This window comes from Haliaeetus albicilla, chromosome 8 (assembly GCF_947461875.1).
Source record: "Haliaeetus albicilla chromosome 8, bHalAlb1.1, whole genome shotgun sequence".
Classification (NCBI taxonomy): Eukaryota; Metazoa; Chordata; class Aves; order Accipitriformes; family Accipitridae; genus Haliaeetus; species Haliaeetus albicilla.
Window position 1 is genome coordinate 44,729,692 of NC_091490.1, and position 12,841 is coordinate 44,742,532.

At 52.7% G+C, this 12,841-nt stretch overlaps 2 protein-coding genes across 2 annotated transcripts; both read right to left on the minus strand.

Annotated features, from left to right (window-relative positions):
* Positions 1 to 2,294: 2,294 nt before the first annotated feature.
* LOC104323366 (granzyme E) lies at positions 2,295 to 5,834 on the minus strand. Its single transcript, XM_009926999.2, has 5 exons — positions 5,632 to 5,834; positions 5,372 to 5,519; positions 4,103 to 4,244; positions 3,722 to 3,955; positions 2,295 to 3,037 (listed from the first exon to the last, which is right to left on the minus strand). Exons 1-5 carry the CDS (start codon positions 5,816 to 5,818, stop codon positions 2,900 to 2,902), a joined length of 849 nt encoding a protein of 282 aa, XP_009925301.2. The 5' UTR covers positions 5,819 to 5,834; the 3' UTR covers positions 2,295 to 2,899.
* A 2,998-nt stretch (positions 5,835 to 8,832) lies between these two features.
* LOC104323364 (mast cell protease 1A) lies at positions 8,833 to 10,948 on the minus strand. The gene is made up of 5 exons (XM_069788362.1): positions 10,847 to 10,948; positions 10,605 to 10,749; positions 10,277 to 10,412; positions 9,696 to 9,947; positions 8,833 to 9,327 (listed from the first exon to the last, which is right to left on the minus strand). Exons 1-5 carry the CDS (start codon positions 10,908 to 10,910, stop codon positions 9,193 to 9,195), a joined length of 732 nt encoding a protein of 243 aa, XP_069644463.1. The 5' UTR covers positions 10,911 to 10,948; the 3' UTR covers positions 8,833 to 9,192.
* Positions 10,949 to 12,841: the final 1,893 nt, after the last annotated feature.

Genomic DNA, 12,841 nt, shown 5'->3' on the forward strand with positions numbered 1-12,841 from the left:
GTAGTATTTTTTTTCTTCTGTTGAAATCTGCAAGAGAGAATGAAACAGTGGTGTCATAGCCTGATAGGATGCTGTATTTATGCTGTGACATCCTGTGGCATGAGTGTATGCCTGCTTTGGGAGATGCTGTAAAGATGCATGTGAAGGGGAGGCAATTGAAGGCATGAAGCTTGTTGGACAACTCAACAATGGATACAGGCAGAGAAAGTCAAGTTTGGTGCTATCTGCCTCCACACTATCTGCCTGGGAATGCACTTACCTCTTTGCTGGAGGAACCTAGTCATCTGACTCCAGAAGAGAACTGGAAACAAGCTAGCATGTACACTGTGGAGGATGAGGAGAACATGGCTTGAAAATGAGCCAAACGTGTGATGTAGACATGTGGCACAGCCCAGTGGGTCAAAAGGACAGACTGCTTCCTTGTACTGTGGCTCCCTGCAGTTTTCTCTCCAATCTGGAGTGGATAGCTCAGGGCTCTCATATTCCCACTGTTCAGGATGTGCTGCAGAGCCAAATGCCTACTACAGCTGGCAACAAGGAATACTACTTCTCAGGGCAGAATGGGATGTTAAGGTGAAGATCCTGTAAAGCAGTCAGCCCTTTGTGTGTGGCAAGTGCATGGGATTCCCTTTCTCCCAAACAACTGCCCTGCACCCTGCCTCTTCCATCTCTATCGTGTCTCTTGTCCTTGGGCTGTCTTTCTTGGCTGCCTCTCCCTTCCCCAGGGGCAAATAAGGCAGCACCTGCCGTAGTATCCTCTACTTCTGCTTGGGCTGGGGAAGTGCTGTGGTTATCAAGAGGAAGAGCCTTTGCACCTCTTGTGCCTTCTCTTGTTCAAAATGCTGGCTGCATCTTGAATTTCAGGTAGTTGAATTCCAGCTGGCTCTGGTGTTCTTCCTGTCCTCTGCCCAAGAGGTGGCTTGATAAGGCTGCTGCTCACTTGCTCTTGGCAGGCTAAGAGTGCATTTGGGATTACATTTAGTAACTCACTTGATATCTGGTAACCTGTTGAGATGTGGCAGCACAGTCCTTGGGGGCTCTGTGTCCATGATTCCTGTCAAAGCCATAGTCCCAGGCACTGCCTTCCCAAAGGGAAAAACATCGTGCCCTTGTCTCTGGCTGACCCTCCATCCTGGCAGGATCATAGATGTGGGTGGACAGAAGTCAGAGAAGAGGAAATGGATCTGCTGATTTGAGAGTGTGATTGCTTTCATCTATCTGGCCTCTCTCAGTGAATGTGCCTGCTGCCTGGAAGCCAACAGCAAAGGAGCCGAGAAGCTCGCAGGCTGTGCCGGGACATGCTGGCGAAGGAGCTCATTTGATGGTCCAGGCAGGTGACTGAGCGTCAGTGAGGAGTGCAGGCTGTCTCTGCCATCACTGCTCTGCAGCTGGGCTGTGGAGTTCGGCATAGTGCTCTTGGAGGTTGGTGAGCTGGATGCCTGCCCGAGAGGGACAGCAGTCTCTGCATGCGCAGCCCTCACTGCAGAACAGGGTGGTGGAGAGCCTGGCTCTGCTTGGGGTTGCCCTGGTTCTGGAGCACACCAGAGATCCTCTTTCTGAGCAAAACAAACCTCCTGGAGGACGTGATTGCTGCCCGAGACATGGCCCAGTACTTTACTTCCTTCTGTGGTAACGGGCTCCTCCAGGCAGCTGCGTGGCTGGAGCAACCAAATGCGTGTCATCTACGTGAGCTGCTGCTCCCCTGGGTGTCTGACAACCTGATCGAGCTGGAGGCAACGGAATGCTTGGCACAGCCACGTGACACAACTTGTCTTGCAGAGCACTCGGGTACTGCATGGGCTAGAGCCTCACCTGTGTTCCTGCATTGGCTGTGCTCTGCGGGCAGGCTGCCCTGTGATGAGATGGGCTAATTCTGCCCCCACGCAACACCGGTGGGCATGAGCTGCAAGTGCTCACATAGTCCCGGGGACACCTTGTGCTCAGTGTCCCCTCCCCTGTGTAGTTCTTTCCTACCTGCTCACACTGCAGTGTATGGGGTGAAGACAATCTCCTGCCAGGAGATGACTGATTACCATCTTTTTCAGTTTTGCCTGAGCACTCCACAGTGGGGAGAGGAGGCCAAAAGGCTTCCCCTGCCCTGAAAACCAGGCTTGACACCTGTTCTGAGGGTTTAGGTGGGACAGAAACTGGAGGCCACTTGTTAGGGTAGAAACTTCCAGCCTGGGATTCAGCTGTTTGAGTAGTGACTTCTGAGCTGTTCAGGACTGGGGCCAGCGGCCAAGAGAAATCCAAATCACAGAAGGAAAAAGGCTCTCAAATGCAGATGCAATTTATTGTTATTATGTATTCTTACAATGCTGGAGCTACAGCAAGAGGGCAGAAAGGAGGCACCAGGTTTCAGAGGTAGGGGACAGCAGCAGCAGTTAGGCAGGAGCTGAAAGTGTCCTCCTTGGAGCTGGGGCAACCCTCTAACTCCAGGGCCTGGGCAAAGGAGATCGAGGCATCTGGTATCACAAATGCAAGGGGCAGGGAGGAGGCTGCTCTTTGGATTCCCCTGATCTAATTGTACTGTCTTCCCCAAAGGGCGGCAGACATCCCAACAGCTACTGTCATCTCACTCCAGGCTGTCCTGCTGCTTCCTTTCTAGAGCTGTAGCCACAAGCAACTTGACAAAGGGGTAAATTAGAGCAGCAAAGTGTGGGAGCATGCACTGTGTAAATGGGCACTCCCTCACTTGCACAGGGAGCAAACACAGTCGAGGTGCAATCTCTGTGCCAAGCCCCCCGCTGCCATAGTTTGGCTTTTCCAGACAGAAGTCCTTGCCATGTCCATGAGGATCACTGGAGGATGTTTCCCAGGGAGAAAGGAAGAAAAAGCAGGCAAGCATGGGGCCCTGAAGCATGAGTTTTCCAGGGCAGCAGCTGAGGTGAGAGTAGGGTCATGCTGACTTCATGACACTGTTGACCCAGGCAAGGTAAGGAGCAATGTGTGTGTAGAAACCGGGCCAGTTGTTATGCCTATAGGAGAAGATGCCGTAGGCTTTGTTGTTGCAGACGAGTGGATCCCCAGCATCACCCTGTAAAATGGAGGAGGAGAGAGATCAGTGTTGATTTATGCAGGGTCCTCAGGAAAAGGGTGCATTTGCAAAGAACAGGGAGGCTGCAAGTATCAGAACAGAGCTCCCCTAGGAGAAGCTTGGACTTGCAATAGATGTGGATAGCTCTGGGTCCAGAAGAGACCATTGCCAGTCTGGGACCCAGCACAGGACCCAGCAGAACTACAGCTGGGCAAACACTGAAGGTTAAAGTATTGCTTAATTTCTGCCTTTCTGCTGGCTGCAGAGCACGACAAAATGCACTCAGACCAGCTATGAGATGTAGGGCAAACCCTTCTTCAGCCAAGCAGTTGTCCTGTTGCAAACTCCTAGGTCCTCTGCTGTGGGAAGACAAGGATGCCTTTGTCCCTTCACCCAGGGCTGAGCACAAGCATGATGCCTGCAGTCAGCAGGAATGCTGCTGATCCTCTGAGGGTCTGATCCTTGGAGATTAAGACCCAGGGCACCTCTTGTGCCAGGACAGCAAGAGAGAAGGATGCTGGTGAGGAAGCATGGACTGATGGGGGGGAGGGGGGAGTGAGGCGACAACAGAAAGCAATTTTAGACAGCACCTTTTCAGTAGTTTTTTAGCCCAGATTAGGTTTGTGCCCAGCACCTGGCTAAAACCTCCCCTGCAGCCTTATACTCCCTAAGTCAGAGACTGACCTTTTCAGGTACTCCAGCAGATCCACTGCGGCCACAAATCAAGTTGTCGGCAAGTCCAGGGTAGTGGTTGAGGCAGTCCCTTTGTTTGATGATGGTGATGGTGGCTTCGCGTAATGTGGCAGCAGGTGTTTTGTAGCCCCAGCCGGCTATGCTGCACACAGTCCCACCAGGGACTTTTGATTTTTCAAAGGCAATGGTCCTAACATAGCTGTTGCTGGTGGCATTGCCTTTCAGCTGGGCAAGGGGACAGAAAATACAGAAATAAGTGCTTGGTCTGTAAATGCTTTGTGACAAAGGCTGTCCCCTCCTGCTCCAGGGTTACAGCTCAGCTCTGCATGTTGGGCAGATGGGACCATGCAGGTGCTCCAGGCAGGTAGTTACCTTCAGCAAGAGGATGTCATTTCCCTTCTTAGGATTCATGAAGTCTGGATGGCAGTGATATTCTTGGACTTCGAATGTTTGCCAGCTTTCCTCTCTCCTCTGGATTGTGTGGGCTCCAAGGATGACAGTCAGAGGTTTGTGTCTGGTAAAATCAAGTACAGTGTATGTCATTAGCTTTCTCCTGTCTTCCCTGTTAACATTGAGGCGCACATCCCAGGGGCATAGCCAAGGGAGAGTGGCTGGGCTTTAAAGAAGAATGGTGGGAGCAAGAAGCTCTGCCAGTTAAGCTACCAGCCAAGAGGCAGAGCAAGTTTCCATCTGACAGACTGGAGCTCTGCAAGGGTTACTTTACCTCTAGATCTTGAGCTGAGCGGATTTGGTCCAATGCTGCTGCTGTGTACTAAGATATGTGGACTGTGGGTCCAGGCTTTGTAGGCACCAAGGAGAGATTTCTAAATCAGGACCCTGCTCTGGGCCAATGTACCTTTACTGGCCTCTACATCACCTGCAGAAGGGGCTGCCTTAGGAAAACCAGGAGGGACCCTCGGTACGGGTGGGAGTCCTTTCCAATCTAGCAGGCAGGACTTCAGTGTCCGGGCTCCTGGGTTCTGCTGATCCTCCTTTCTGCTGCTCAGATATGGGGACTGGCCCTGAGGCTGGGTTACTGGCACTGGGGCAGAGCTGTCAGCCCTGAGGAGCATAATAGCTACACCCAGAGTCATGCACATCTAGAAAAGCCCTCTTGCCTGTCCATGCCCCAGTTTCTCCAGCTGGAGGGATGGAAGAGAGCTGGGGAAGCAGCTTGCTCATAAGAGATCATTCATTCTGATAACAGTCTTGGAGGTCTTTGGTGGCAGAAAGGGCAAAGCCTGACACCAGCAATCCCTGCTATGCCAGCAGGTCAGTGACAGCAAGGGAGGAAGCCAGTCTGATTTCTCATTGTTGATGTCTGGGAAGAATAAAATGAGTCGTGGAGGGGGAATAAAAAAAAATAAAGGTAAGTATCTCAATGTGGGCTGGGGAGGGACGTGGGGAAGAATGGCTCAAGGGAGAGCTGCAGACACACCCCTGCTGTTTCACTGCTAGTCCCCACAGCCTTGCCCTGTCCTAGCAGTGCAGCCTGCAACCCCTGCTAGGGAAAGAGTTTGGCCACAGCCATGAAGGAATTGACTCAAACTGTTAGACCTCCATCTAGGAGATGTTACCCAGATCATGGCAGTGCAACAATCTCATCACGCCACATGCTGTACAAACATAGCAAAAACTTACACGAAGCACTGAGCTGCTGTCATCACCCAGTTCGGGGCCACTAGGAAGCCTCCGCAGAAATGGTTGTTCTTTCCTTGCAGATAGGCCACGTAGGGTGTGGAGTGGGTTTTGGCTTCACCTCCTCTATCCATCCGATTCCAGGAATAATCTGCAATGGACGGGACTCAGGATGAGGGGATTGGAGGACACAGGGCACAGGATGCGCTGTCTGGGACTCTTCCTTGCCAGCCCTCTCCTTGCATCCAGGCCACTCTACTTACTGGCTGTAGCCGGGGGGCAGGTCACCAGCAGGAGGGAGAGCAGGAGTTTCTGCAGGTGCTTCATCACAGCGTTCTCTGCTTCAGTGGATCCCTTGGAGGTGAGGCTGCAGCTGGGGTCTCTTCCTGCTCCCAGCAAGGTTTTATAGCCTGAGACTAGACTCCAGGAAACCACAGAAGTCAGACTCATCTGATTAATCTATCTGCAAATTGCATGCCTCAGCGATCTGAGAGGGGAATTCAGTCAGCCTTAGCCTTGGGCATCAATCCACCTTCATCTTGGGCCTGATCTGGGGTATCTGACATCCTTTTAAACCCAGAGCCAATTTTAATCCATTGCCTTTGAGCTGGAAGCTGTAGGGAGCATACCCATCCTCATCACTTTGCCTGCCAGCGTGGTCTTCCCTTGCAGCTCGTATTTGTTGTGCACTTGCAAACTCTCTTGATTTTTATCATGAGCCCTGCAAGAACAAGATTTCTTTCAATTGCAAAAGTTCCAAAGACCATGCAGTGGCAGCTGAGGACCCTCCTGCTCTTTCTCAGTAGGTGTTGTCCTGGGTAATAGAGCAGAATTGGTGTGAGTGCATTTATAACACCACACTGGTCATGGCTATGAGGGCAAGAAGTTGTTATGGCAGCTTTGTAAGCATGGCCCACAGCAGTGTGACTGCTGCTGTTACCATGAGGTCTCTGTTCTGCACCAGCTGCTGACTTATGGCTCTGCTTTGAACAGCAAAAGACACCTTTTTAAGTGTTTCTTTCCAGATGTAATTGTTCACCATTAAATTGGTGAGTTTGCTGTCTCTTACCAGCCAGTGTGAGAGAAGACAGGAGGACACTTCCTTGACCCTGGGTCAGGGGATCACTTTGCCTCTGATGTGTTGAGGGTGGATGGAGGCAGGGATGCAGGTTTGGGATTCTGCCCCTTCACTGGCTAGAGATAACCTGATGACCCAGGGATCTGGTGTCACAAATGTGAGGGGCATTTGTGACACCAGAGGAGACCATGTCTCCCTGAAGCTGGTCTTGTTCTTCTGGGAAGGGTCATGTCCAAGCACATCACAGCCAGCACTGCCCCCACCCTGGCAGGCAGTGATTTTTAAATGCCAAACAAGTGCCAGGTGCCTTTCTGCAGCACATGGTGGGCATCTGCCTTCCCTGGACCAGGCCCTGCAGCAGCTGCCCCTCCTCCTTCTCCAGCCCATGGGGAGAGGGACCACGCTGGAGGAAGGCCTGGTGGCATATCACTGAACACACACTTTCCCCATCCCTGGCCCCTAGGGTGTTCCCTTGTCTCCCCACTGGCACCAGTGCACAGGCTGCAGGGAAAGGTGGAAGACGGGCATGTCTGTGCACTCGCCCCAGCAGTGGTTCCTTCCTTTGGCTGTGACGAAATGTGGCTGATACGTCCCTGCTGCCCTCACTGACTGCCGGTAAATTTGCTTTCCTATCCTCCCCCAGTGCCACAGGGCAAACCCCATTTTTAAGCTAAAAGCTGCCATTATCGTGCAAAGACTGCGTGACAAAGATTTGTACTACACAGATAAGCAGTTGCATCCTTTTTACTTGCAGATTTCCTAGCTGATACCAGCTGTTAGCAGAAGCCCAAACCAAGGACCCTTCTCAGTTTCCCCAGGGTGGCATGGGTGCTGAAGGGGATGTAGTTTCCCCTCATCCCAGGCAAGAACAGGGAGAACGTAAGAGCAGACATCCAGGGCCAGACTGCAGGCCATCTCTTTCTGACAGACGTGGCTAGTGGGAACCTTGGAAAGACAGGGCAAACATCCTGTTCCCTTGAATTGCATGCAGTTTCTGAGTTTCTGTATGTTTAAAATTCCCCGCTGGGTTTCCCTGCCGCAAACCAGTCTGGTCTCCTCTTGAACTTGCACAGACATCTGTCATCCTGCACCAGGGAGTTCTGCAGCTCAGTTATTTACCAATGCACTGTCTCTGCCCCTTGACATCTCCTCCAGGAAAGTGTCTAGCACTCTCCTCATGGCATAGGAGAGATTCTCGTCTCCTATCTGTATACGAGAGATGCTGTCAGAAACTAGCTGGAACAAAGGAGACTAGGGCTCAGGGTTTAGACAAGTTTCTTTAAACTCAGTGCAGGCCATGGAAGTAGGGGCTGGAGCAAGTTATTCAGACTCTAGTGGAGAGGCTGTCTGAAAATGGTACTAAAGCATCCTTTGTGGGGAGAAGCTTGCCTGTGAGTATCACCCGGCTGAGGGAAGAGTTGTAAACCCTTTTGGTTTTGTGCTACTTCTAGAACAGTCTCTGCTTGTGCTGTACTGCTGGGGCTGGGCTTGCCTTCCTGAGAGGGACAGAAATGTGCCAACACACTCTAAGACAGACAGCTACCCCCTTCTCCAGGGGAAAAGTCAGGCTCTCCTGCTATAGTTAGCATGGGAGGAAAGGAGAGAATTGGCATGGGGTCAGGCCCTTTTGTGAACCCAGGTCCTTTATCCACCCTTTCAGTACAATCCTTTCAGAGACTATCAACTTCTCTACCCAGGACATCATGTTGCTGTTCAGGAGATGGAAGACTGTGACTACTGGAGGATGGCAGAGGCAAAGACTGAAAGCACTAGTGTGCAACAGCTGGGACTTTGAGTATGTCTCCTCTCTGGGATCCTAAAGTCCTGTCCCTGGGATCTCAGCCACCACCTGTCCTATGGCCAAGGCAGGGCAGAAACAGCACAGTCCACAAAAAGTCCAGCTCCCTTCACCTGCTGGAGCCTCTTACAGCTGACAGCTGAAAAGATTAGCCTGGTTTCCCCTGTGACCCAGCGTGTTCTCGGCTGCCCTATGTGCCACGATGCAACATCATCCAGGTGAGAGGCCCCTGCAGAGGGGACAGTCATTACTTTGCAGGGAATGGCAGCTTTCGACCCCTGGTACCTGCTGAAACAGCACATCCTGGCTGTCAGCTGCTCCCAGGCAGGTGGTGACGTTGCTGAAGTTAGCGGATGGAGTGTGTGCACACTGCTTTTCCTAGCCCATTTCTACCTGGGCAGTGTCTCTTCTTGCAACACACTCATCCCCATGACTCCAGGAAGGTCAGCTGTAGCTCTTGTTCTCCAAGTCTGCCAGCAATTCAGTGGATGCAGAGCTATGACTGCCTCTGTCCCAACAGGCTGACCTCTCACTTTCACCAGCTAGACCCTCCCTTCTCCCTGGGGCAAGGTACAAGAAAGACAATGTATGCTGGGAAATGCAGCCTGAGTTTACTGTGGGTGTTTTAAGTGCAGCAAGGTTCAAGCAGGGACGGGGTTATCTCTGAAGGAAACGGGGTCCGTTGTAGCACAGCCTCTTTCTGGTGCCATCTGGGGTGATCCCTGCTTCTGCCAGGGTGATTTAACATAGTCCCGAAATGTCTGCCTGAGATGGGCAGGGAATGGGACAGCCAGCAGCCTCAGAACAGAAACCAGGGGATGCTTGTGTGCACCGATCAGGTCACTCAGATTCGCAAGGAGAGGAGGGAGTCAAGCCTTCAGCGGGGGCAGGAAAGAAACCAGTGCAGTCTCCAGGGCTGCACCAATGCTGGAGCGAGTGCTGCTGCTGCTACTTCTTCAGGATTTTTTTGATCCAGGGCAAGTAGTTGGAGATGCGGGTGTAGACCCCAGGTGGGGTGTTGTACCCAAAGGAAACGATGCCTTGTGCCACCTTATTGCATACCAGGGGCCCACCAGAATCTCCCTGAGGACAGATGAGAGACTGGTTTTAGAAGCCTCTTCCCTGTGGGAACAGGTTTCACCTTGGTCCTTCCCTGCCCAGGCACTGCCAGCAGGGCTGTGTTTCTGCTCTGGATCTGCGGCTCTGCTCCTGCCCCACATGCCCACTGAGCTGGAGGAGCTGTCCAGAGCAGATGAGTTGGGGCTCTGCCCCTGGGACTGCACATGGATGGTGGTGTCAGGGCATCCAGAGAACTAGTCCACGTGGGAGCTACAAATCAAATGCTTGTCACCTCTCCTGGGAACCAGATAAATCTGTGCCAGCAGCAGCCCCTGCTACCAGAGAGCCCGCCTGCCCCACAGCCAAGCCCCCAGCCTGTTGGCAGCCCATACCTGGCTGGAATCACTGAGCTCGTGGAAGCTGCCTGCACACACCATGCCGGTGTCGAGATGTGGATAGAAGTGGATGCATTTCCTGCGGCTGTAGATGGAGACTTTGGTTTCAAAGAGCTTGTTGGTTGCCTGGTCATCGTCAATCAGGCCCCATCCAGCTATGCTGCACTTGGTGCCTGTGGGGAGGTCGCTGCTGGTCTTGGGCAGTGGAATGGTCTTGACGTAGTCATTGAGAGTGGCCTTTGCTGTCAGCTGGGAGAAAGCAAGGTTTTTGGAGAAGGCTATGAGCAGAACAGCTGAAGGACACTTTGTGTGCAGAGGTAGGGGAGGTCTAACAGGGCACACAGCACTGGAAGCTCTGGTGAGCTGCTGTGAATAGGGCATGCAGCTCCAAGCCCTGCCCACAGTTCCCTCCCAGGTGCCTCCCATTCCTGCTTGCCTCCAGCTCCAGCACTTATGGGCAGAAGCAGCTGATGGTTTGCAGAAGAAGCTAACAGCAAGAATGTGCTCTGCGTAGATCCTGCTAGACCCACAGCCCCACTCTACCCTCCAACCCACTGCCTGCTGCAGGACTGCCTTGCCTTGAGCAGCATGATGTCGTTAGAGATGGTGTTGGGGTCGTATTCAGGGTGCTGGTAATATCTGATAACTCCCCGGATCTGCTGGGTTGTTTCTGGTTCGTGGATGTTGTGAGCCCCCAGTATGACTGTGGCATTCCTGGCAGTGGCAGCAGAGTGGGAAAGGGGGAAGACAGGTTGGGTCTTACCTGTGTCCCTCCCCTTTTGCAGGCAGGTGGAGAGAGCTACTCAGCACAGGAGGAAGAGGAACCTACTCCAAAATTACTCTAGTGATGGACCTCACAGATTAGGGGAGGAAGAAGGGGATAAAGCCCCTGTATGAAGTACTCACCCCATGCAGTGTGCAGCTGTCATCACCCAGTCAGGGGCCACGAGGAAGCCTCCGCAGGCTAACATCCCTACCTTTAGGTAGGCCATGTAAGGGTGGGAGTGGGGCTGAGCCTCGTGGCCCCCCACAATCTGACCCCGTAGAGCACCTGCAAGACACCCCGCCACAGGATGAGCCCATGGCTGCTGAGGTCAGACCCCAGCACAGCAGCCTCACCCGCAGCAGCTTGTGGTACCCCAGCTTACTGGCATTGGCCCATGCGCAGGAAAGCAGGAGTAGCAGGGCCAGCAGTGGCTGGGGCTGGCACATCTCTTCCCACAGCTGAACACTCCTTCCAAGTTGTGTGGATGTCTGAGTGTCCTAGTGCCCAGGGGCTGGTTTTATACCCTGGGACCAGCTGCACCCAGCAGCCAGGAAACCATGTGCGATGGCCTGATTGTGCTAATCAGAGCAGTGCAGCATCCCTGCAGGTCTATCTGCATCTCTGCTGCCCTGGCCTGCTCACATGCCCTGAGGCTGTGACTGATGAGTGATAGGGCAGGACAGAAAGGCCAAGGCAGAGAAAGCATGGTATGCCACAGTCCCAAAGCCTCAGGGATGCTGACTGGGGGAGGTGTCCTAGGGTATTTTTGAGGTGTGATTTAGCATTTCTCCCACAGTTTGGCTGCAGGACAAATCACATCCACATGCTTCAAAGCATGGTGTCTTTGAGCTCTGGCGATCAGGCTGTCTCTTACTGTAACTTCAGTAGCCTATGCCACTTGCTCCTGGGGATGGTCAGGTCAGTTCATGCTTTGTTGGTAAGTGCAATGGCTGCAGATGCTCTTTCCCCTCTATAGTTTCCCCTCTGCAGCTGGTCTGGCCCTGGCATATCTGTTCAAATGGAACCAGGGGAAGCCTTCACCTACCCTGCTCCGGACTCTCCGCTCTTCCTTCCCTGACCTGAAATTGCCTGCAAACCAGGCTGCAATTGCTGTCTTCACCTTGCCCCTAGCAAAGTGTGATTCGGTTAAATGCTAAACTGAGCACCAATCTTGCTGCACTTGTCCCTTCCTGGTCTTGTGGTTCTGAACAGAAACCACCATTGGGCTGCCTCAGGTGACCCTGTTTCAAAGAGGTGACCAAATCTTTGTGTCAAGGGCACAGATCTGGGGCTCAGGACACCTGCATTCTTCCTACTCCTGGCTCTCACACTGCCTTAGCTGGTGGCTGTCCGCTCTTTCCTTCTGATCTTTGGGCCTCCAATCGCCTAAGCGTGTCCTGCAATGGCAGCTGAGACTGTCCTTTGTAGGAAGAGCTGCCTGACTCTCAGGCTGCAAGCTCAGAGGGAGCTGTGCCATACAGTCCTGTGTTGTTTAAAGTTGTCCTTCCTGTTTGTACTTCCTAGCCCTTATCTACCTTAATTTTCCCCACTGCCAGGTTGTCCCAGTTTGCTGCACTGATTCTAGCAAAAAGCAAAACATAAATCTATTAGGGTTAATGCTGTGTGAAGTGTCTGCTCTGCTCAAGAGGGATTGCATGTTGCATACTGGAAAGACATCTTTTCCATGCTCACAGACTTTCAACAGCTCCTGACTCTGCTCTAGCACAAGAGCACCCAAGGGGCTGGGAACAGCCACAGCAGAGAGGGGCCATAGAGGAGGCGGCAGGGTGCCACACTGGAGCCGTGCAGCCTCTCTGCTGCCATAAGGACAAAAGCTGTCATGAGACCACAGCCAGGTTCTGCACTCCTCCACCACCCAACCTCATCCCTCCTATTTTGAGTGTTGGTCAGGATTAAATCTTCCCTCAAATGCTCTCCAGAAATTTTCTCTCAGCTGTGAAGTCCAGCCCTTTCCCTTGCTTTGACCCATCAGCACCAAAGTCTGGCTTAGGGGCAAACCAGCAGGCAATTGGCTGGCCACAGCCACTGCTCATCCCCAGAGGCTGCACTTAAGTGACTAGAGGGACAGAGCCCAAGAGCGTGCTGCTGGTTTGTGCAAGCACTTGCAAGGTAGGGCAGCCAGGTCTCTGGCCAGCGTGCTAGTTGCTAAAGCTGGAGCAGTGCTCTCCTCTCCTCATAACCCCAGTGAAGCTGTGGGCAACTGCTAGCCATTCTTGAGCAAAACAGCTTCCTCTACCGTGCAGATGAACAATTTGCTATTGCAAGGATATGGAGAGCTGGGGAGGTAGGAGGTAATGCCTCCTTTCAATCCCTGGAGTACTTTCAATTCAATTCATCTAGGCAGGAATCCTCCCAG

What these genes read in the sequence shown, in the direction of transcription:
- LOC104323366 (XM_009926999.2), bottom strand. Translation starts at nt 5,818, where the DNA reads ATGAGTCTGACTTCTGTGGTTTCCTGGAGTCTAGTCTCAGGCTATAAA. An exon ending in CTGCCCCCCGGCTACAGCCA is followed by an intron (nt 5,520 to 5,631) that starts GTAAGTAGAGTG and finishes CGTCCATTGCAG; the next exon opens with ATTATTCCTGGAATCGGATG. An exon ending in CTGCTGGAGTACCTGAAAAG is followed by an intron (nt 3,038 to 3,721) that starts GTCAGTCTCTGA and finishes TCCATTTTACAG; the next exon opens with GGTGATGCTGGGGATCCACT.
- LOC104323364 (XM_069788362.1), bottom strand. Translation starts at nt 10,910, where the DNA reads ATGTGCCAGCCCCAGCCACTGCTGGCCCTGCTACTCCTGCTTTCCTGC. An exon ending in CTGCGCATGGGCCAATGCCA is followed by an intron (nt 10,750 to 10,846) that starts GTAAGCTGGGGT and finishes GGTGTCTTGCAG; the next exon opens with GTGCTCTACGGGGTCAGATT. An exon ending in ACGACATCATGCTGCTCAAG is followed by an intron (nt 9,948 to 10,276) that starts GCAAGGCAGTCC and finishes GCTTTCTCCCAG; the next exon opens with CTGACAGCAAAGGCCACTCT.